The sequence below is a fragment of the Argentina silus genome (assembly GCF_951799395.1).
Source record: "Argentina silus genome assembly, chromosome: 3".
NCBI classification, from domain to species: Eukaryota; Metazoa; Chordata; class Actinopteri; order Argentiniformes; family Argentinidae; genus Argentina; species Argentina silus.
In genome coordinates, this window is record NC_139657.1 from 27,749,116 (window position 1) to 27,774,777 (window position 25,662).

At 43.8% G+C, this 25,662-nt stretch overlaps 2 protein-coding genes across 2 annotated transcripts; both read right to left on the reverse strand.

Moving 5' to 3' along the window:
- Positions 1-4,575: 4,575 nt before the first annotated feature.
- On the reverse strand, positions 4,576-5,810 carry LOC310802265 (gamma-crystallin M2-like; the record flags this gene model as incomplete). The annotated part of the gene is made up of 2 exons (XM_083666555.1): positions 4,576-4,878; positions 5,508-5,810. The coding sequence occupies 2 exons, from the start codon at positions 5,808-5,810 to the stop codon at positions 4,576-4,578; spliced, it is 606 nt and encodes a 201-aa protein (XP_083522681.1).
- Positions 5,811-19,098: 13,288 nt separating this feature from the next.
- Positions 19,099-20,732, reverse strand: LOC310802266 (gamma-crystallin M2-like; the record flags this gene model as incomplete). The annotated part of the gene is made up of 3 exons (XM_083666556.1): positions 19,099-19,401; positions 20,031-20,273; positions 20,703-20,732. 3 exons carry the CDS (start codon positions 20,730-20,732, stop codon positions 19,099-19,101), a joined length of 576 nt encoding a protein of 191 aa, XP_083522682.1.
- Positions 20,733-25,662: the final 4,930 nt, after the last annotated feature.

The following is a 25,662-nucleotide window of genomic DNA, read 5'->3' on the forward strand; positions in this document are numbered from 1 at the left end:
CTCTGCTATAATGCTAATGCTACTCATATACTGCTTACACTGCACTACTTATATTATACTGCACTACTTACTGCTCATGTATTGCACTACCTGTAAATACTGTTCATTGCACATTCTGCTATTTTGCACTTCTGGTTAGACGCTAACTACATTTCGTTGTCTCTGTACTTGTACTCTGCACAATGACAATAAAGTTGAATCTAATCTAATCTAATCTAATGTGCTATAGGTTGTTACAATGCATAGGGCTGATAAGACAATGTTCCATGATTTTACTTGATAGGGACTGACTATCGCAAATCAATTCCACTTGGACAGCCGTAATGACAAGTTAATTCGAAGCCATTGCTATTCTTGTCTTCGAATGCAATGCAATATTTTAAGAATAACATTTCACATGGCTAACACAAAAGCAACAATTCTGACAGCACTACTTTCACATGTATAGCCAAATCAGTGACTGGTTCTGGTTGGATGTAGGCTATTGATGCAGAAGTCATTTGTTCACTTCATTACAGTAGGCTTATTGTGTAATTGGCCCAGAGCTCGTTGGAGATGTGCGTATAATAGTTGTTGGAGACACACGCATAATCCTACTGATATTGGTGGAATAGGCTAAAAGATTGGCACTGGACAACTCTGCTCACCAAACTTTGGTGAGCAAGTTATGTTTGCGTGATATTACCATTTTTTTCAAAATATCATGAGAACGGCTACTTTGAAATGTTTCTATTTTTCTTCTGCACAAACTGGCCAGAGATTTTCGTTACATTAAACTCAAAGTGGAGCCAGTGAGGTGTTAACACAGCCACTGAGAGATGAGTATGTTTTGCCACAGAATGACGCAACATCCCAACTGAGACTCTGGCATCGGCCATCTGGTGTGCATGCCGCAAAACCTAGTGGCCACTCGTCGTTCCGTCAAATGAGGTTGATTCCAGCGTGACTTTCATTTTCTACTTTCAAATATTCAAATGTATACCTGGGCCAACGTCATTTTTGTTAGCCCAGATCGGACGATAGAAGCATTTCTCATACTTCTATAAATTGCTGACATCATAACATAGCACTTTCACCAGCCAGGGCAGCCAGTCAGATTACGCACAGAGAATGTGTGCGCAGCGTGGAAAAATTAAACAGCTGCAACTAGTAGACTACAGTATTAGATTAGATATTATTATTATTATTATTATTATTATTAGATATTAGATTCTCTGTGCAGTATAGGCCACTACATGGTATTGACAATAAAGTTGATGATGAAAGAACATGAAATATCGTGGCCATATTAAAACAAATCGCTTGGTACAGGTAGGCAGAATAGGAGCTTCAATTGTTGCTTGTTTTGAGGTCTTTTTGCCTAAAATCTTATCATCGGGAAATTAAATGCATGTTCATTCGGATTTAAATGTTAAGATTGACTTGACCATGTTATTAATAAGGGTTGTTCTTCTGTCCCCGTCATTAATAGTTTAATGAGACGACTAACTTGGATTTGTGTTATTGGGAACTTTGTGCTTAAGGCTGCTTACATTCCTGGTCTTCGAAATAAAGTTGCTCTAAATAAAATTCTCTATCGTGGTGCAAATTGCAGGAATTACGAGCAATGTGCCCGGACGCCTTGCCAGCCAGCATGCCCTGATCTCCTTTTCAGCAAATGGTTCTAGATTAAATGCTCTGAGTTCCTATAAATCCAAGGCTGCTCTACACATGACAATGGGACTGGTCAAGGCTTATGGATGGTCTTATTACACTTCTTTCTGTTCTGTGTTTTCGGTTGGTGTCATGACTGTTGGTATTTCTGTGGTATGTGCTTTAATAGTACCCTGTTTTGAATCTTGTAAACGACAGCCTTCTTCTTTTGAGGCTCAGATAGAAGGCATTCAGTTTCATCTTCGGTGCATAAATCCAGTTGTTTGTAGCTTGCTCAGGAACTGGTCCATACGTCTCCTCCTCAACGGATTAAAGAAAGGGCAACCTGAAGGCAATGACAAACATATTCCTTTGACTCTATCTCTAGTGCACACATTGGTGTGTTTTCTAAGGCGGGGTGTTTCAGTGGCTATGTGGATGTTTTACTGGAATCAGTGTTTCTCACAGCTTATTTAAACAGAATCGATTCCGGAGTCAAACCTTTCTCAAACTAACTTTTTTCAGAGCAGAGCAGTTTTGTTTGACTTTGTCCTTGGTGCAGACCATCTGTTGTTTTGGTTGATAGGCAAATTTATTTACAATAGTGTAGATGTAGGCTTAGACGTAACAAGACCATGTTTTGGAGGCCATATTGCGGACTGACTCATGACCCAGGTAAATGTTTATTGCACTGTTTGTTGCTGTGTTTTACAAACTGCCATGCATGCAATGCATGAACAAGACCATAACCAGGAGGGATTTCATCCAGTGTCTGGCTGATGAGCTTCGTAAAAATCACATGAGGGCCAGGAAAGCAGCACCACAGCCCACGAAGAAGAGACAGTAGATATTTTTCCATCCATTTCTCGATTATATGCAAATAATCATAAAGTCGCATATAAAACATATGCGCAATTCCGTGGGCAAAGTGTGTTTACATCTGTCTTTTTATCCCAAAAAAATGTATGCGTGTATTACAAGTGCATAATGATGTCACTTCCTCTGAAAGCATTTCCATTACCTGTTTTGCTCAGTTGAGGTTTTGCGAATAAAACAAATGCAAATAAATGGCAAAACTTGCCACACCGGTCATAGCGCGTGCTCTTTAGCCAACAATTCAAAGATATAATGAACAAAATAATTCTAACCTATATGGGACCACACAATTATTATTAATTAATTAACACACAATCATGCAATTCACCAGCTACGATAATAAATTTGATTTAGCTAATCTATCTGATAAGGCAAACCATTCTCTTTTCAAACATCCTTCACAGTTCTTGTCACCACCTTGTGGTGGCTCTTGGCAGCACTTCACACTGTGTGTCTGCTGCAGCAGCGGCATTGAGGTAGACCACCACTGCGATGTCGGTGTGTTCTTATTAAACACCGTCCTACTGTACCTGGTCATTCAGACGTTATGTGAATTAGGCCTGAATCAGGCTTCATGTACCTCGTTTGAAAATTAACTGACAGAATGCAGTGTGTATTTACTGATGCTAAATCAGGTTTTCTGGACATAACAAAGAATGTCAAACGAGGATTGATTCTTGGTTCGTTTTTTTTTACAATTTACATTACCAATATTGGATTATCTGTAATTAATTGTAACCTGCTTTTATATGCCAATGACACTGTTGTGTATGCTTTTGCCCCCACGATTGACCAGGCTCTTTCTGAGCTGCAGTCTGCATGACATTTTTTGAACGCTGGAAAAACCAAGTACATGTTATTTCCCAAATCAAGAAAAATGTATCTGATGATTTATGCATATGCACATTGGGTGGTGCCCACATTGTGCGTGTCCTCGCTGGGCATTTGTTTAGACAAAGTTGACAGAGCTGACCTTTAGAAAACATACAGAGGAGCTTGTTAAAAAGCTACGGTGGGCTTCTTTTATAGGAATAGATCTTGCCTTTCAATGAACAGAAGAAAGCGGATTATCAACCTTCATGCCAGTGCTAGATTATAGTGATGTCATCTATCAAAATCTACGTCCTGTACATAGCACCATTACTCTCTTTTCTCCTATTGCATGAACTCCCAGCATAACTCGCTACTGAAGTCTAAGAACATAAGTGACCAAACTCGTTCTCTGGGTTGGTTAACTCTTGAGGTTCCTAAGGTCTCCACCAAATTGGGTATCTTTGCTTTTAGTTTTGGTGTACCTCACTATTGGAAAAATCAACAGAGTACATTACCGTTGGCTGTTCTGGTGCCACTCGGGCAATTTGGATCGAGGACCTCTTTGTTGAAAAATGTGATTGTTTTTCCTGATTGTGTTTTATAATGTTGTAGTTTTGTATGATATATGATTGTAAAGTATACATATGCAGGGCTCCCTTGTAAAAGAGACATTGGTCTCAATAGGATTCCGTACTAAAATAAAGGTTCAATAAAAATAAAATAATGTGTACTAATACAGGTCATGTTTTATTTTTAATACATTTTTGAAAATGTTTTGTTTCACTATGAAAGTGTCCAGTAAGCTGTGTAGATCAGTAGAAAAACATCCTAATTTAATGCCATTTCAATTTCACACTCTAAGGCAACAAAATGTGAACATTGTCTTTTCCAAGACACACACTATATGTAATATACTAAGGCACATTGTCTGGCTCTCCAGGATTAATGAACCACAATATCATATCTGTTTATTGTATCATATGTGCATAGTGTCAGAGGTCTGTTAATTGCATCATATGAGCATATGTGGTTTGTGGGATATGACAAAAGTGTTAAGGGATGTTAAGTGTAAACAAATTCTGCTGGCTAAAATATTTTTTTGTCAGACATTTTTATTCAATGACTTCTCTTACAGTTTATAGGCAGTGGTTCCGTCAACAGGGTTCCATGAATTAACTTCTTGTTGGTTTTGAATACTTCAATTTCAGCATTCAATTTCCCACAGGGTTCCCCCAAATGAAGTCATTATATTGTTCACCAATGGTGACAGGAGTCGTTGATACGTCTCATACTCATGAACCTCATACCCCCCATGCCCCCCATGCCCATGCCCATGCCCATGTTGAAGTTCCTGTACTCCCCAGGCCTCATGTACATCATCCTGCCTCTGTAGTGGGGCTGCTCATACATGAGCCAGTGGCCATCCATCACGTTGCAGGACATACAGTTGGACATCTGGTAACGATCCATGATGGAGTTACAGTCGTCCATCATCTCGTGCATCTGACCTCCGAAGCTCTCCCTCTCGTAGATTCTCATCCTGAAGTTTCCTCTGTGCTGTAGTAGGAGGAAGAACACGTTTTATTGGGAATGATACTGTACAGTGGTTGAAGGTGCAATCCGTAAAGGCTCACTTCTTGTTTTGGTATAATGTTGAGAGACGGGAAATGTGAGACCTCTCAAAGAGTTCTGGGTGCAAGTCTGTGATAATTAGATGATAGTTGTAATCATATGTTTGTTCACAAAGACATTTTTTACTAACAACAACCTTATATTTTGAGTTATGATCATGTAAGGAATTTAAATAGGTATCCGTCTATCTGTCTACCTAACAACATTTAGACTTGGTCATAGGCTTACCATGGGGATCATGCGGGAATACTTCATACAGTCACTCATGCCCATCATACTGACCTCATACCATGCTTACAAAGGCTATATATCATGAAATTGAATTACCATTGAAAAGCACAAGAAATCCCAGATAAAAGCTCAGGAATTGTTTCTATGTTACTCTATTTGATAGGTAGTATGTAATATATTGGGGACTGGTAACAGGTGTAAACCATAAAATTAGGCTGACCATAAAGGCAACAAAGTAACTGAATGTTGAGGGAAAGAAAGAGATAGATAGACGGATACTTATCCATCTACCTAAGATTATTTAGTCATGCTCATATGCTTACCATGGGGATGTGGCGGAAGGACCTGACACAGTCGCTCATTCCCATCATGCTCATGTAGTCGGAGTACTCTCCCCTTCTCATGAAGTACTGGTTGCCCATATAGTTGCTGCGGTCATAGACCATGAAGCAGCCACTGTGCACCCTGCAGGAGTGGCAGCGGCTCAGGTAGGAAGACATGTCAGGACAGTCGCTGCTACAATCGTAGGAGCGACCCATGAAGTTCCTGTCCTCATAGAAGGTAATCTGAAAAGAAACAGAATCCTTTTGTTGAACTATCCAAACATACATAGCAAGAGGATGCATCTTGGGCCCTTCTCGATCACACAGATAGTAAAAGTGCCTCGGGTAAGTAAGGCTTTCCGATGCTCTGAGCACAAGAGCCTTTAGTGTAACAATCTTCTTTGTAATCAATTCAAATTAATATTACTTTGAATGAGAGTAAAATGTTGACACATTATATATACATATATATTATTTATTTTTGTACATATTATTGTAAAGTGAGGTACAGAAACAGCACAGTTTGGAATATTGCAACATATTCTGTCCACAAAACAGTCTGTCTTTGGGCAACTTTGTGCAATGAGGTCTGCTTTATGGACAGAAAAAGGGGTCCTTAGTTAAACAAATCTAAACATTCGCACATTTATAAGAACATTTGACATTGCTTACCCTGCCCATCATGTTCTCAGTGGAGGTCATTTTGGCTCAGCGTCTTGCTGCTTCTGCGGCTGCTGCTCTTGGTCCTGTACTGACTTCCTACCTGTTTGAAACCTTCCTTTTTATACCTGAGCGCCAAAGCCCCCATTGTTCAAACACCTGACCCAGCAAAAATGGCATAGAAGCCCACTGAGCACTGAGGTTTGTTCTTTTCAGGGACTGGAACCCTCAAAATACTTTACTTGGCATATTTCACCTTGTCAAAGTGCCAGTCATCTTCCATGGCCGTTTTTACACCTGTTCCTCTCATCCACCTTCTGTCATCTGATCACAATGAACGGAATACTTTCATGAACAAAGTGAAACGAAGTGAAAAAAAGACAATGTTTTAAGTTAGATATTTAGAGCTGAAAAGGGTTTTCCAGCACACTCAGTTTTGACTCCTGTTAGAGTAGCTTTGTTGGGCTAGTGTACTTCAAACAACATAGGTTACACTCAGCACAGGGCAGGTTGTTTAGAATTTGCACCTTCTTCCAAACAGCCTAATACTTACTCTTCAGAGAGGTAATATATCTTATAGTGGACTGCTTTCAGAAGAATAGCCTATCTAGGTTTGCAATTGCTAATAAAGGTTATACAGTATACACTAATGATAACTAACATTACCAACATTATTCCAAAGACAAGATGATCAGAACATCCCCTGACACCCCCACAACATAGGTTACACAACACTCTGGATTTACTACACATATGAGCATTATCAATAATTAGTGATCACTATTTACGCTTGATTATTTTGTATTATGCAAGTTTATCATTTGTGTTCCTAATACAGCATCATTTTCACGAGTCAGATGCTACTGGTAATCAAATGTGAATATACAGGAAGATATACTACAACCCATTGACCCCACCAGATGCTCTAAAAAGACCTGGCTTACCAGAAACACCTGTCAAGCTAATTGTTGTTGATTTTTGGTGCCGTGAAATACTGTTGTCATTTCTAAATCGTGAAACCAAATTATGTACACCTTCAAATAAAACCTGAGAAGCTCTCCTTTAACCTCATAGTAATTGTTTGATTTCAAATCTAAACTAGCGCCAAAAGAAGATAAATGCTTCACTGTTCGCCTTACGTTTAGCCATGTGCATTAGTTTGAAATACACCCAAATTGGACAGAAGAATGAATGTAAACATAAACTAATAATTGATTTGGTCATATCCAATTTTGTTTTACCAAAGGAAATAATGTCTCAGGAGCTTGAGAGTAGGTGCTGCAGGTGGTCTTGGACTGGGAAGAAGTAAATTCTGAAGTGTACAAAAACATCTTGTCTGCCCAAACACAAGTTAATGCCTCCAAACTCATTGGACGGCACTTCATCATACATCAATCATTGACCCCAAACATACTGCCATAACAACTACAGTAGATCACTGTTTAGTATATTCATTGGTCAGTGACGATAGTGCACGGCTAACGCCAACTGGTAGCAAGTCTCTGGGCCTTTTTCACACGTTTTCAAGGGGCATTACACCTTGGCAAAACAACCTCCTTTCCACCAAGCTAATGGTTAGACTTACTGTTCCTCATGACACACACATTTAAGTTGTTAATATTGTTTTAGGCAATGGCAATGGTGTTAGGCAATGGTTTCCAATGGTTATTTGTCAAATGATGTGCTATATGATGTTACAATGCATAGGGCTGATAAGACAATGTTCCACGATTTTACTTGATAGGGACTGACTATTGCAAATCAATTCCACTTGGACAGCCGCAATGACAAGTTAATTCGAAGCCATTGCTATTCTTGTCTTCGAATGCAATGCAATATTTTAAGAATAACATTTCACATGGCTAACACAAAAGCAACAATTCTGACAGCACTACTTTCACATGTATAGCCAAATCAGTGACTGGTTCTGGTTGGATGTAGGCTATTGATACAGAAGTCATTTGTTCACTTGATTACAGTAGGCTTATTGTGTAATTGGCCCAGAGCTCATTGGAGATGTGCGTATAATAGTTGTTGGAGACACATGTATAATCCTCCTGATATTGGTGGAATAGGCTAAAAGATTGGCACAGGACAACTCTGCTCACCTTGTTATGTTTGTGTGATATAACCATTTTTTTCAAAGTATAATGAGAACGGCTACTTTGAACTGTTCATATTTTTCTTCTGCACAAACTGGCCAGAGATTTTCGTGACATTAAACTCAAAGTGGAGCCAGTGAGGTGTTAACACAGCCACCGAGAGATGGGTGCACTTGTAGGCACAATTGCAGCAGAGTATGTGTAACAAGGTCCTTTGACACAGAGAGGCAGACGCAGTATATCACTGAGGGATTGCTCCCGTTTATTCATAAAGTCTCTTTTGTTAATGTCTCTTGGCTTTCCAGCCTCCTTCACGCTCGCTCGACGACTTCGTATTCGCCCCGCACTCTCTCTCGCTCCGCCGTTCCCAGCTCCCCTCTCCTACTGAAATGGCAGAAGCACACACATCTTAAACATTCGCCGACGAGACTTCATTTGCAGCAGGTGTGCAACAAAGTCTCGCCGACACAACCCCGGCCATGGTCCTGTAGCTCCCTCTACAGGCCGAACGCTGCATGTCCCCCCACATACCCCCACCGCCCGACACAGGCCGGGGACCCGACGGCCGACGACCTACTCCCCCCCCCCTGTACGGGAGAGGAAGTCTGCCACGACCATCTGCGCCCCCGGTCTGTGCACGACGGAAAAGTTGAAGGGCTGCAACGCGAGGTACCACCGGGTGATCCTCGCGTTTACGTCCTTCATGCGGTGGAGCCACTGGAGGGGGGCATGGTCGGAATAGAGGGTGAAGGCGCGACCCAGCAGGTAGTAGCGGAGGGTGCCGACCGCCCACTTGATGGCCAGGCACTCCTTCTCCACGGTGCTGTACCGGCCCTCCCTCTCCGACAGCTTGCGGCTCAGGTACAGCACCGGTCGGTCGGCCCCCTCCACGCGCTGGGTCAGCACTGCTCCCAGCCCTCTATCCGACGCGTCCGTCTGTAGGGAGAAAGGGAGGTTAAAATCAGGCGCATACAGGACCGTTTCTCCACAAAGAGCCCCCTTAAGGGCCTCGAACGACCCCTGGCACTGGCCCGACCATTGGACCGGATCCGGGGCACCCTTCCGGGTGAGGTCCGTCAAGGGACTGGCCAGCTCTGAAAACCCCGGTACGAACTGCCGGTAATATCCAGCCAGCCCCAGGAAGGCCCTCACCTCCTTCTTTGTCTTGGGCCGGGGAGAGGCGGCGATGGCCGCAGTCTTTTCAATCTGCGGGCGCACCTCCCCCCGTCCCAAGTGGTACCCCAGATACCGGATCTCCCTCCGCCCGATCACGCACTTTTTCGGGTTGGCCGTCAGCCCCGCCTGCCTCAGGGACCGCAGAACAGCAGCCACGCTCCGCACATGCTGCGGCCAGGTGTCACTGTGAATGACAATGTCATCTAGGTAGGCCGCAGCATAGGCGGCGTGCAGCCGCAGAATACGGTCCATGAGGCGCTGAAAAGTGGCTGGGGCTCCGAACAACCCGAAAGGGAGCACGGTGAACTGGAATAACCCGAGCGGAGTGGAGAATGCCGTTTTCTCCCGGGACACCGGCGAGAGTGGAATCTGCCAGTATCCCTTCGTGCAATCCAATGTCATGAAGTACCTGGCCGTACCAAGCCGGTCGAAGAGCTCGTCGACCCGGGGCATCGGATATGCATCAAACTTGGAGACCGCATTAACCCGTCTATAATCCACACAGAACCGTATAGCCCCATCTGGCTTGTTGACAAGCACGATGGGGCTACACCAATCACTGCGGGACTCCTCGACCACACCCAGCTCCAGCATGGCTTCCAACTCCGTGCACACAACGTTTCGTTTGTGCACCGGTAACCTATAGGGACGCGTGCGCACCGTTAAACCCGGCTGCGTTTCTATATGGTGGTCGATGAGCGTAGTCCGACCGGGCAGGGGAGAGAACACGTCAGCGAACTTAAGCTGCAAATCTGCAACGTCCGCGGCCTGGCTAGTAGAGAGATGGTTATCAATATCGACCGGAGTGCAATTTTGCAACTTTCGATTTTGGGACTTCCGGACCGAACTCCTCTCTCTCCGGAATTACCGTAGCCAGAGCAACCGTGACCACGTCGTTCCATTTTTTTAGGAGATTGACGTGATACACCTGCAAGCTATCCCCCCGGTCCGAGCGTACAACCTCATAATCCACGTCCCCCATGCGACGTGTGACCACAAACGGCCCTTGCCACTTCGCGAGTAATTTCGTGCTGGAGGTGGGTAACAGTACGAGCACCTTGTCTCCCGGTGTAAACTCTCGTAGGGTAGTCCCCCTGTCATACAGGCGTTTCTGACGCTCCTGGGCTTGCAGCAAATGCTCACGTGAGATTGTGCGCAAGTCGAGGACGTACTGGATCTCACTCTTACTGTCGCTAGACCCTTCCTCCCAATTTTCTTTAAGCAGTTCTAGGACACCCCGGGGCTTACGCCCGTAGAGTAATTCAAACGGGGAAAACCCGGTGGAAGCTTGGGGAACTTCCCGCACCGCAAACAACAGGGGATCTAGCCATTTATGCCAATTCCGACTATCCTCGTGGACAAACTTCCGGATCATTGACTTCAAGGTCCGATTGAACCGCTCACAAAGGCCGTCAGTGGCCGGGTGGTAAACACTGGTTCGAATCGCCTTGATGTTCAACAAGCCATACAGTTCCTTGAGGGTGCGTGACATAAAATTAGTGCCCTGATCGGTGAGAATCTCTTTCGGGATTCCCACGCGGGAGATGACTTGAAACAATGCTTGCGCTACACTCCTGGCAGAGATATGGCGCAGAGGTATTGCCTCGGGGTATCGGGTGGCGTAATCTATCAAGACCAACACAAATCGATAACCCTGTGTGCTCCGGTCAAATGGCCCGATAATATCCATTGCAATGCGGTCGAACGGGTTCTCGACCAATGGTAAGGGCCGCAAGGGGGCCTGTGGAATGGCCGGGGGATTTACTAACTGACATTCCCGACAGGAAGCGCACCACCTACGCACCTCTGCCCGAATCCCCGGCCAATAAAATCGAGCCATTATACGGTGCAGTGTTTTGTCATACCCTAGATGGCCCGCCATGGGGTTGAAATGAGCCGCCTGGAAGACCATTTCGCAGCGGCTGCGGGGAACCAACAACTGGGTTACTTCCTCCTGACTATGTGAGTCACGACTTACTCGATATAACCTGTCGCTGATAATCGCAAAATAGGGGTGGGCGCGCACCGTGTCTGGCCGTAGTAAAAGTACCATCAATTGCTATCACTTGGTCAAAGGCTGATCTTAGGGTCTCGTCACGAGACTGCTCGAGGGGGAAGTCGCCTAGCAGCGGATAGTTCGGCGGGGAAGTCTCGGGGTGAGGCGCCCCCGCCGGCTCCGGCTCCCCGGCAGTGTCGCGAGGCGCCGCCTCGGCACAGAGCACATTACACGCCACACACCTCACTAGCTGTCGTGCACGCATCCCGGTAGCCCTCTTTACCGCTTGAGGAAACACCTCCCAATCCACACCTAGAATCAGGGGATGCGTGAGGCGTGGGCTAACCGCCGCCTGTACACTATGGTTTTTCCCCTCAAAATGAATTTCGATAGCGACCACCGGATATTCGTGAATGTCCCCATGCACACACCTCACCTGCACCCTCGATGCCTTCAACAATGCCCCCGGCCGAACCAGGCGCTCCTGGATCATGGACTGCATGCAGCCCGAATCCAAGAATGCCTGGTGCGTATCATGTTGTATCCTTACCGGAATACGATACGCCGCTCCTGGTCCGGGGGGAGGGCCCGGTATGTCGCCGATGCGGACGACCTGTCCCACGTCCATCGCCTGACACTCGGCCTGCACGTGGCCCGGCCGTCCGCACCGCCAACACACCCCCCCTGTCGCTCGAGGTGCTCCCTGTGGGGCCGGGGTCGGTTCTGGATAGGTGCGCCCCTGCCACCTCGACCTTGGGGCGGGCGCCGGCCTCTCTCCTTCCGCTCCCTCGGCTCCTCCTGGGCGTCGCCCCCCCCCTCCTTGCCGCGGGGCCGGGGTTGGTCGTTGTGGCCCCCGCGGTGAGAGGGAGAGATGGTCCTCGGCCAGTCCCACGACGGTCTTGAGGTCCTGGGGGCGGTGGTACTGGACCCAGGCGGCGGTGCGGGCCGGGAGCCCCGCGAGGAACTGCTCCATTACCACCCGGTTCCCGACCTCCACCGCCGAGTTGTTCTCGGGGTCCAGCCACCGCCATGCGCTGTCCCCCAGCCGCTGGGCGAAGGCGAAGGGCCGGCACCCCTCCTCCATTGTCATGGCCCGAAACCGGCGCCGGTGTTCCTCCGGTGTCAGGCCCAGGCGGTCCCGAATCGCCCGGGCCAGGGACGGGTAATCCCGTTGGGCGGCCGCCGGCAAACTGTGGGCCGCGAGCTGCGCCTCCCCTGACAGGAGGGGCAGCAGATGGTTGGCCCACTCTCGGTCCGGCCACCCCGAGATCCTTGCCGTCCCCTCGAACACCGCGAGGAACGCCTCTGGGTCGTCCAGGTCCCCCATCTTCTGTAGCTGGACCTTGGGGGGACCTGGTGCCGCTCCGGTCCCCGGCGCCGGCCCGCCGACCCTGGTGAAGTCCTGGAGGAGGGCGCTGTCCGTGATCCTCGCCGCCGTTAGCTCCTCCAGCGTTGCCTGCTGGGTCTGCTGCAGGGCCGTCTGCTGCTCGAGGACAAGCGCTATCCTCGACATCGCCGCTGCTAGCGCCTCCATTCTGTCTTACTTCTGTGTCCCAGGTTGGGCGCCACTGTAACAAGGTCCTTTGACACAGAGAGGCAGACGCAGTATATCACTGAGGGATTGCTCCCGTTTATTCATAAAGTCTCTTTTGTTAATGTCTATTGGCTTTCCAGCCTCCTTCACGCTCGCTCGACGACTTCGTATTCGCCCCGTACTCTCTCTCGCTCCGCCGTTCCCAGCTCCCCTCTCCTACTGAAATGGCAGAAGCACACACCTTAAACATTCGCCGACGAGACTTCATTTGCAGCAAGTGTGCAACAAAGTCTCGCCGACACAACCCCGGCCACGGTCCTGTAGCTCCCTCTACAGGCCGAACGCTGCATGTCCCCCCACAGTATGTTTTGCCACAGAATGACACAACAACCCAACTGAGACTCTGGCATCGGCCATCTGGTGTGCATGCCGCAAAACCTAGTGGCCACTCGTCGTTCCGTCAAATGAGGTTGATTCCAGCGTGACTTTCATTTTCTACTTTCAAATATTCAAATTTATACCTGGGCCAACGTCATTTTTGTTTGCCCAGATCGGACGATAGAAGCATTTCTCATACTTCTATAAATTGCTGACATCATAACATAGCACTTACACCATCCAGGGCAGCCAGCCAGATTACGCACAGAGAATGTGTACGCGCAGCGTGGAAAAATTAAACAGCTGCAACTAGTAGACTACAGTATTAGATTAGATATTATTATTATTATTAGATATTAGATTCTCTGTGCAGTATAGGCCACTACATGGTATTGACAATAAAGTTGATGATGAAAGAACATGAAATATCGTGGCCATATTAAAACAAATCGCTTGGTACAGCTAGGCAGAATAGGAGCTTCAATTGTTGCTTGTTTTGAGGTCTTTTTGCCTAAAATCTTATCATCGGGAAATTAAATGCATGTTCATTCGGATTTAAATGTTAAGATTGACTTGACCATGTTATTAATAAGGGTTGTTCTTCTGTCCCCGTCATTAATAGTTTAATGAGACGACTAACTTGGATTTGTGTTATTGGGAACTTTGTGCTTCAGGCTGCTTAGCTTCCTGGTCTTCAAAATAAAGTTGCTCTAAATAAAATTCTCTATCCTGGTGCAAATTGCAGGAGTTCCGAGCAATGTGCCCGGACGACTTGCCAGCCAGCTTGCCCTGACCTCCTTTTCAGCAAATGGTTCTAGATTAAGTTCCTAAGATCTGAGTTCCTATAAATCCAAGGCTGCTCTACACATGACAATGGGACTGGTCAAGACTTATGGATGGTCTTATTACACTTCTTTCTGTTCTGTGTTTTCGGTTGGTGTCATGACTGTTGGTATTTCTGTGGTATGTGCTTTCATAGTACCCTGTTTTGAATCTTGGAAACGACAGCCTTCTTCTTTTGAGGCTCAGATAGAAGGCATTCAGTTTCATCTTCGGTGCATAAATCCAGTTGTTTGTAGCTTGCTTGGGAACTTGTCCATATGTCTCCTCCTCAACGGATTAAAGAAAGGGCAACCTGAAGGCAATGACAAACATATTCCTTTGACTCTATCTCTAGTGCACACATTGGTGTGTTTTCTAAGGCGGGGTGTTTCAGTGGTTATGTGGTTGTTTTACTGGAATCAGTGTTTCTCACAGCTTATTTAAACAGAATGGATTCCGGAGTCAAACCTTTCTCAAACTAACTTTTTTCAGAGCAGAGCACAGTTTTGTTTGACTTTGTCCTTGGTGCAGACCATCTGTTGTTTTGGTTGATAGGCAAATTTATGTACAATAGTGTAGATGTAGGCTTAGACGTAACAAGACCATGTTTTGGAGGCCATATTGCGGACTGAGTCATGACCCAGATAAATGTTTATTGCACTGTTTGTTGCTGTGTTTTACAAACTGCCATGCATGCAATGCATGAACAAGACCATAACCAGGAGGGATTTCATCCAGTGTCTGGCTGATGAGCTTCGTGAAAATCACATGAGGGCCAGGAAAGCAGCACCACAGCCCACGAAGAAGAGACAGTAGATATATTTCCATCCATTTCTCAAATATGCAAATAATCCTAAAGTCACATAAAAAACATACATGCAATTCCGTGGGCAAAGTGTGCTTACATCTAATGTCTCCCGGCAAGAGTTCGAATAAAGAAAAAAAACTAACTCAAAGCCACTTACAGGGCTCCGGTACCAACCCTCTAGTAACAGGTTTGGACCTCAGGTCCGGTTTAGGTCGGCGTCGGTTAGATTCACCCCTCTGTTAACAGTCTAAGAATCCCATAGTTCCCCCATTGGCTTCCTTCACCCACTTCAGTTGCACTGAAAACTCACCCCTATAAAACCGTACACAGAAGTGGGCAATCTCTATGGTTGAACGACTGCTCTAACCTTATATGAGTGCAAGTTGGTGTGGTTGCGGATAAAAGATTTATCGGTATGTATAATATACCCAAAGGAGGTAATAATAGTAACGGGCTAGATATAACCATTCAGATCCTATGATAAAATATGCACAGTAACCTATAACCTTTCACATTACCAGGAGGAAATATATGACTTATATTCAGTTGTACAATTAAAAGTAAAATAATAAACCATTACATTTCGTGAAACTGTTGCTTTAAATGCAGGATATGATCTTTAATAATGGTTCAAAGCAATACAGCATAGCTAAAATATCATAAAAGAGGGTTACAGACAGTGTTCTAAAAGGTTAATCTGATATAATGTAAAAACATGGTAAAATCATAAAAGTAATAAATGCCATACCTCTATCCCTACTCTGCCTGTTTTGCTGCTTATCAGGGAAATTTAGAGAGGCCCCAGTTCCACTCCGTCGAGCGGACCCGATTCCTCTTTCCGCCGTGGCTGTGGTAGAGAGCTTGAGTTTCCTCTTCCCAGCCAAGGGACTCTGATTCCCCGCGGAGGGTCTCAGCTTTGCCCCTAACGAGTAGGACCTGGAAAATCTACTAAAATTGTCTTCTTTGATTGATTGAAGATCCTGAAATCATGAAGATCCTGAACACCCGTGTCCAAGTATCTTCCGTGAAACTGTCGAAAAACCTATAATAATATGTCTAATTGTGATCCAGGAACTTGTGAAAACCTATAATAATAGACCCCAGTCTTACTCACTACCACAGCCTCAACAGCTAAGGACGATGCCTAGTGCTGAGAGAGGAACAGTGGAGTTTTCAGAGTGTGGTCTAGTAACTTACTGTCTAGGACAAGTGCTGAGGACAAGTACTGTCAAGAAACTTGTCCTCAATAGCTGTTCAGCGGTTGCAATTCGTGAGTCAGAATTTGATCAGAGTATGAGCTCCGGGCTTGGTCTCCAACACACTCTCTCCTGCTCCGATGCTTCAGGTATTACGCTCCGCAGCGGGGTGCGCGCCCAGCGAAATGCTCTGGGGAGCTCGTTTTATACCCTTGCCAAAAGTACCTCTCTACCTTGTGTATGTGTGTCTATGTCTGAACATTGTGTGTCTAAGTTTCCATTGTGTGTGTCTATGTTCTGCAGAGCAGGCCTGCAAAGTATTTTTTCAGAGAATATAAAAATAAAAAAGAGGAAGAGGGTATTGCAATAACACCAGATTTCGCAACACTAAGAGTAGGAAATTTTCTCTGTCCCTCAATAAGTATGGCTTTCAGGCCCTATCACACCAACACATTCTCCAACTGTATAACAATTTAATAATCAGGCATTTTAAAGGATCCAAAACCAGTAAATTACTCTATTCTTCATACTATTAGTTTTACACATCTTCAACATGTTCACACTTGATTTTGGACACCATGGTACTTTCCTGTTGGGGACTTTCCACCACCTGACCTGCCTCTCCCGGCAGGCCTTACACAATATCCCCTTTCTTGCAGTGATTAATCTTTGTACCCATGACTACAACTTTCAGTAATATAGTACCTTACTTCAGTGATCATCTCTAAGTAAGATTACACAATCAAACATGGGTATTCTCATATTCTTAGCACTTTCTTTGATAGCGGGCCGTTATCACGATGAGGCCTACGCAGATATGGTGACACGGGGTCAAGCACTCTCACTCTAGTTACGTCTATGCAGTTAGGCTGTCGCATATGTTTGAATCAACTTATCATCTATAGGCCATTATGCAATTACACATTTTTGAATCAACTTATCATTTACTGATCCTGGAAGGTGGAGCTGATGAACGGCTCCGTCCCCTCTTCCAGCACCAGGTTTGACATCTCCAGCTGTAGCCGGTACAACTCGTAAAGTAGATCCGTGAAGTCAGCCTCGCCAGACATTTCTGGTGAAGGACTCCGCGGTATGGTCTCCGATAAGATCCCTGTCTCTAGAGTGAGGATTGGCATTTGGTCATCCTCTGGTATCATAATTACTATTTTAGGATCATCCTCAGTCGTATCCTTTAGTTCCAACAGGGCCTGTGAAGTTGGCGGGGGCGGTGGTGTAACCTCCTTCTTTTCTTGCGCCCCCTGGCCTCTTGTGGGTTTCCCAGGAGCTTTGCGCTTCGCCTCAAGACCCCTCTCAGCCTTCGTGCCCAACCTGTTGTAACCTGGGTAACTCTGGGAGTGGTGCTCAGGCCGGGGGAAGGCCATACTAGACTCGCCCTCGGCGACACTATCTTTTTATCAAATAAAACGTATGCGTGTATTACATATGCGTAATGATGTCACTTACTCTGAAGGCATTTCCATTACCTGTTTTGCTCAGTTGATGTTTTGCGAATAAAACGTATGCAAATAAATGGTCAAACTTGCCACACCGGTCTTAGCGCATGCTCTTTAGGCAACAATTCAAAGATATAATGAACAAATTAATCCTAACCTATATGGGACCACGCAATTATTATTAATTAATTAACACGCAATCATGCAATTCATGAGCTGCAACGCTGGAAAAACCAAGTACATGTTATTTTCCAAATCAAGATAAATGTATCTGATGATTTATGCATATGCACATTGGGTGGTGCCCACATTGTGCGTGTCCTCGCTTAAAAATACCTGGGCATTTGGTTAGACAAAGTTGACAGAGTTGACCTTTAGAAAACATACAGAGAAGCTTGTTAAAAAGCTACGGTGGGCTTCTTTTATAGGAATAGATCTTGCCTTTCAATGAACAGAAGAAAGCGGATTATCAACCTTCATGCCAGTGCTAGATTATAGTGATGTCATCTACCAAAATCTACATCCTGTACATAGCACCATTACTCTCTTTTCTCCTATTGCATGAACTACCAGCATAACTCGCTACTGAAGTCTAAGAACATAAGTGACCAAACTCGTTCTCTGGGTTGGTTAACTCTTGAGGTTCCTAAGGTCTCCACCAAATTGGGTATCTTTGCTTTTAGTTTTGGTGTACCTCACTAATGGAAAAATCAACAGAGTACATTACCGTTGGCTGTTCTGGTGCCACTCGGGCAATTTGGATCGAGGACCTCTTTGTTGAAAAATGTGATTGTTTTTCCTGATTGTGTTTTATAATGTTGTAGTTTTGTAGGATATATGATTGTAAAGTATACATATGCAGGGCTCCCTTGTAAAAGAGACATTGGTCTCAATAGGATTCCCTACTAAAATAAAGGTTCAATGAAAATAAAATAATGTGTACTAATACAGGTCATGTTTTATTTTTAATACATTTTTGAAAATGTTTTTTTTTCACTATGAAAGTGTCCAGTAAGCTGTGTAGATCAGTAGAAAAACATCCTAATTTAATGCCATTTCAATTTCACACTCTAAGGCAACCAAATGTGAACATTGTCTCTTCCAAGACACTCTATATGTAATATACTAAGGCACATTGTCTGGCTCTCCAGGATTAATGAACCACAATATCATATCTGTTTATTGTATCATATGTGCATAGTGTCAGAGGTCTGTTAATTGCATCATATGAGCATATGTGGTCTGTGGGATATGACAAAAGTGTTAAGGGATGTTAAGTGTAAACAAATTCTGGTGGCAAAAATATTTTTTTGTCTGACATTTTTATTCAATGACTTCTCGTATTGTTTACAGGCAGTGGTTCCGTCAACAGGGTTCCATGAATTAACTTCTTGTTGGTGTTAAATACTTCAATTTCAGCATTCAATTTCCCACAGGGTTCCCCCAAATGAAGTCATTATATTGTTCACCAATGGTGACAGGAGTCGTTGATACGTCTCATACTCATGAACCTCATACCCCCCATGCCCCCCATGCCCATGCCCATGCCCATGTTGAAGTTCCTGTACTCCCCAGGCCTCATGTACATCATCCTGCCTCTGTAGTGGGGCTGCTCATACATGAGCCAGTGGCCATCCATCACGTTGCAGGACATACAGTTGGACATCTGGTAACGATCCATGATGGAGTCACAGTCGCCCATCATCTCGTGCATCTGACCTCCGAAGCTCTCCCTCTCGTAGATTCTCATCCTGAAGTTTCCTCTGTGCTGTAGTAGGAGGAAGAACACGTTTTATTGGGAATGATACTGTACAGTGGTTGAAGGTGCAATCCGTAATGGCTCACTTCTTGTTTTGGTATAATGTTGAGAGATGGGAAATGTGAGACCTCTCAAAGAGTTCTGGGTGCAAGTCTGTGATAATTAGATGATAGTTGTAAACATATGTTTGTTCACAAAGACATTTTTTACTAACAACAACCTTATATTTTGAGTTATGATCATGTAAGGAATTTAAATAGGTATCCGTCTATCTGTCTACCTAACAACATTTAGACTTGGTCATAGGCTTACCATGGGGATCATGCGGGAATACTTCATACAGTCACTCATGCCCATCATACTGACCTCATACCATGCTTACAAAGGCTATATATCATGAAATTGAATTACCATTGAAAAGCACAAGAAATCCCAGATAAAAGCTCAGGAATTGTTTCTATGTTACTCTATTTGATAGGTAGTATGTAATATATTGGGGACTGGTAACAGGTGTAAACCATAAAATTAGGCTGACCATAAAGGCAACAAAGTAACTGAATGTTGAGGGAAAGAAAGAGATAGATAGACGGATACTTATCCATCTACCTAAGATTATTTAGTCATGCTCATATGCTTACCATGGGGATGTGGCGGAAGGACCTGACACAGTCACTCATTCCCATCATGCTCATGTAGTCGGAGTACTCTCCCCTTCTCATGAAGTACTGGTTGCCCATATAGTTGCTGCGGTCATAGACCATGAAGCAGCCACTGTGCACCCTGCAGGAGTGGCAGTGGCTCATGTAGGAAGACATGTCAGGACAGTCGCTGCTACAATCGTAGGAGCGACCCATGAAGTTCCTGTCCTCATAGAAGGTAATCTGAAAAGAAACAGAATCCTTTTGTTGAACTATCCAAACATACATAGCAAGAGGATGCATCTTGGGCCCTTCTCGATCACACAGATAGTAAAAGTGCCTCGGGTAAGTAAGGCTTTCCGATGCTCTGAGCACAAGAGCCTTTAGTGTAACAATCTTCTTTGTAATCAATTCAAATTAATATTACTTTGAATGAGAGTAAAATGTTGACACATTATATATACATATATATTATTTAGTTTTGTACATATTATTGTAAAGTGAGGTACAGAAACAGCACAGTTTTGAATATTGCAACATATTCTGTCCACAAAACAGTCTGTCTTTGGGCAACTTTGTGCAATGAGGTCTGCTTTATGGACAGAAAAAGGGGTCCTTAGTTAAACAAATCTAAACATTCACACATTTATAAGAACATTTGACATTGCTTACCCTGCCCATCATGTTCTCAGTGGAGGTCATTTTGGCTCAGTGTCTTGCTGCTTCTGCGGCTGCTGCTCTTGGTCCTGTACTGACTTCCTACCTGTTTGAAACCTTCCTTTTTATACCCGAGTGCCAAAGGCCCCATTGTTCAAACACCTGACCCAGCAACATGGTATTGAAGCCCACTGAGCACTGAGGTTTGTTCTTCTTTTCAGGGACTGGAACCCTCAAAATACTTTACTTGGCATATTTCACCTTGTCAAAGTGCCAGTCATCTTCCATGGCCCTTTTTACACCTGTTCCTCTCATCCACCTTCTGTCATCTGATCACAATGAACGGAATACTTTCATGAACAAAGTGAAACGAAGTGAAAAAAAGACAATGTTTTAAGTAAGATATTTAGAGCTGAAAAGGGTTTTCCAGCACACTCAGTTTTGACTCCTGTTAGAGTAGCTTTGTTGGGCTAGTGTACTTCAAACAACATAGGTTACACTCAGCACAGGGCAGGTTGTTTAGAATTTGCACCTTCTTCCAAACAGCCTCATACTTACTCTTCAGAGAGGTAATATATCTTATAGTGGACTGCTTTCAGAAGAATAGCCTATCTAGGTTTGCAATTGCTAATAAAGGTTATACAGTATACACTAATGATAACTAACATTACCAACATTATTCCAAAGACAAGATGATCAGAACATCCCCTGACACCCCCACAACATAGGTTACACAACACTCTGGATTTACTACACATATGAGCATTATCAATAATTAGTGATCACTATTTACGCTTGATTATTTTGTATTATGCAAGTTTATCATTTGTGTTCCTAATACAGCATCATTTTCACGAGTCAGATGCTACTGGTAATCAAATGTGAATATACAGGAAGATATACTACAACCCATTGACCCCACCAGATGCTCTTAAAAGACCTGGCTTACCAGAAACACCTGTCAAGCAAATTGTTGTTGATTTTTGGTGCCCTGAAATACTGTTGTCATTTCTAAATCGTGAAACCAAATTATGTACACCTTCAAATAAAACCTGAGAAGCTCTCCTTTAACCTCATAGTAATTGTTTGATTTCAAATCCAAACTAGCGCCAAAAGAAGATAAATGCTTCACTGTTCCATTACTTATGCAGGGCACTGTAGATGTGATCAACCCACATAAAACATGATTCGCCTTACGTTTAGCCATGTGCATTAGTTTGAAATACACCCGAATTGGACAGAAGAATGAATGTAAACATAAACTAATAATTGATTTGGTCATATCCATTTTTGTTTTACCAAAGGAAATAATGTCTCAGGAGCTTGAGAGTAGGTGCTGCAGGTGGTCTTGGACTGGGAAGAAGTAAATTCTGAAGTGTACAAAAACATCTTGTCTGCCCAAACACAAGTTAATGCCTCCAAACTCATTGGACGGCACTTCATCATACATCAATCATTGACCCCAAACATACTGCCATAACAACTACAGTAGATCACTGTTTAGTATATTCATTGGTCAGTGACGCCAAGTGGTAGCAAGTCTCTGGGCCTTTTTCACACGTTTTCAAGGGGCATTACACCTTGGCAAAACAACCTCCTTTCCGCCAAGCTAATGGTTAGACTTACTGTTCCTCATGACACACACATTTAAGTTGTTAATATTGTTTTAGGCAATGGCAATGGTGTTAGGCAATGGTTTCCAATGGTTATTTGTCAAATGATGTGCTATATGATGTTACAATGCATAGGGCTGATAAGACAATGTTCCACGATTTTACTTGATAGGGACTGACTATTGCAAATCAATTCCACTTGGACAGCCGCAATGACAAGTTAATTCGAAGCCATTGCTATTCTTGTCTTCGAATGCAATGCAATATTTTAAGAATAACATTTCACATGGCTAACACAAAAGCAACAATTCTGACAGCACTACTTTCACATGTATAGCCAAATCAGTGACTGGTTCTGGTTGGATGTAGGCTATTGATACAGAAGTCATTTGTTCACTTGATTACAGTAGGCTTATTGTGTAATTGGCCCAGAGCTCATTGGAGATGTGCGTATAATAGTTGTTGGAGACACATGTATAATCCTCCTGATATTGGTGGAATAGGCTAAAAGATTGGCACAGGACAACTCTGCTCACCTTGTTATGTTTGTGTGATATAACCATTTTTTTCAAAGTATAATGAGAACGGCTACTTTGAACTGTTCATATTTTTCTTCTGCACAACCTGGCCAGAGATTTTCGTGACATTAAACTCAAAGTGGAGCCAGTGAGGTGTTAACACAGCCACCGAGAGATGGGTGCACTTGTAGGCACAATTGCAGCAGAGTATGTTTTGCCACAGAATGACACAATTAACCCAACTGAGACTCTGGCATCGGCCATCTGGTGTGCATGCCGCAAAATCTAGTGGCCACTCGTCGTTCCGTCAAATGAGGTTGATTCCAGCGTGACTTTCATTTTCTACTTTCAAATATTCAAATTTATACCTGGGCCAACGTCATTTTTGTTTGCCCAGATCGGACGATAGAAGCATTTCTCATACTTCTATAAATTGCTGACATCATAACATAGCACTTACACCATCCAGGGCAGCCAGCCAGATTACGCACAGAGAATGTGTACGCGCAGCGTGGAAAAATTAAACAGCTGCAACTAGTAGACTACAGTATTAGATTAGATATTATTATTATTATTAGATATTAGATTCTCTGTGCAGTATAGGCCACTACATGGTATTGACAATAAAGTTGATGATGAAAGAACATGAAATATCGTGGCCATATTAAAACAAATCGCTTGGTACAGCTAGGCAGAATAGGAGCTTCAATTGTTGCTTGTTTTGAGGTCTTTTTGCCTAAAATCTTATCATCGGGAAATTAAATGCATGTTCATTTGGATTTAAATGTTAAGATTGACTTGACCATGTTATTAATAAGGGTTGTTCTTCTGTCCCCGTCATTAATAGTTTAATGAGACGACTAACTTGGATTTGTGTTATTGGGAACTTTGTGCTTCAGGCTGCTTAGCTTCCTGGTCTTCAAAATAAAGTTGCTCTAAATAAAATTCTCTATCCTGGTGCAAATTGCAGGAGTTCCGAGCAATGTGCCCGGACGCCTTGCCAGCCAGCTTGCCCTGACCTCCTTTTCAGCAAATGGTTCTAGATTAAGTTCCTAAGATCTGAGTTCCTATAAATCCAAGGCTGCTCTACACATGACAATGGGACTGGTCAAGACTTATGGATGGTCTTATTACACTTCTTTCTGTTCTGTGTTTTCGGTTGGTGTCATGACTGTTGGTATTTCTGTGGTATGTGCTTTCATAGTACCCTGTTTTGAATCTTGGAAACGACAGCCTTCTTCTTTTGAGGCTCAGATAGAAGGCATTCAGTTTCATCTTCGGTGCATAAATCCAGTTGTTTGTAGCTTGCTTGGGAACTTGTCCATATGTCCCCTCCTCAACGGATTAAAGAAAGGGCAACGTGAAGGCAATGACAAACATATTCCTTTGACTCTATCTCTAGTGCACACATTGGTGTGTTTTCTAAGGCGGGGTGTTTCAGTGGTTATGTGGATGTTTTACTGGAATCAGTGTTTCTCACAGCTTATTTAAACAGAATGGATTCCGGAGTCAAACCTTTCTCAAACTAACTTTTTTCAGAGCAGAGCACAGTTTTGTTTGACTTTGTCCTTGGTGCAGACCATCTGTTGTTTTGGTTGATAGGCAAATTTATTTACAACAGTGTAGATGTAGGCTTAGACGTAACAAGACCATGTTTTGGAGGCCATATTGCGGACTGAGTCATGACCCAGATAAATGTTTATTGCACTGTTTGTTGCTGTGTTTTACAAACTGCCATGCATGCAATGCATGAACAAGACCATAACCAGGAGGGATTTCATCCAGTGTCTGGCTGATGAGCTTCGTGAAAATCACATGAGGGCCAGGAAAGCAGCACCACAGCCCACGAAGAAGAGACAGTAGATATATTTCCATCCATTTCTCGATTGTATGCAAATAATCCTAAAGTCACATAAAAAACATACATGCAATTCCGTGGGCAAAGTGTGTTTACATCTAATGTCTCTCGGCAAGAGTTCGAATAAAGAAAAAAAACGAACTCAAAGCCACTTACAGGGCTCCGGTACCAACCCTCTAGTAACAGGTTTGGACCTCAGGTCCGGTTTAGGTCGGCGTCGGTTAGATTCACTCCTCTGTTAACAGTCTAAGAATCCCATAGTTCCCCCATTGGCTTCCTTCACCCACTTCAGTTGCACTGAAAACTCACCCCTATAAAACCGTACACAGAAGTGGGCAATCTCTATGGTTGAACGACTGCTCTAACCTTATATGAGTGCAAGTTGGTGTGGTTGCGGATAAAAGATTTATCGGTATGTATAATATACCCAAAGGAGGTAATAATAGTAACGGGCTAGATATAACCATTCAGATCCTATGATAAAATATGCACAGTAACCTATAACCTTTCACATTACCAGGAGGAAATATATGACTTATATTCAGTTGTACAATTAAAAGTAAAATAATAAACCATTACATTTCGTGAAACTGTTGCTTTAAATGCAGGATATGATCTTTAATAATGGTTCAAAGCAATACAGCATAGCTAAAATATCATAAAAGAGGGTTACAGACAGTGTTCTAAAAGGTTAATCTGATATAATGTAAAAACATGGTAAAATCATAAAAGTAATAAATGCCATACCTCTATCCCTACTCTGCCTGTTTTGCTGCTTATCAGGGAAATTTAGAGAGGCCCCAGTTCCACTCCGTCGAGCGGACCCGATTCCTCTTTCCGCCGTGGCTGTGGTAGAGAGCTTGAGTTTCCTCTTCCCAGCCAAGGGACTCTGATTCCCCGCGGAGGGTCTCAGCTTTGCCCCTAACGAGTAGGACCTGGAAAATCTACTAAAATTGTCTTCTTTGATTGATTGAAGATCCTGAAAT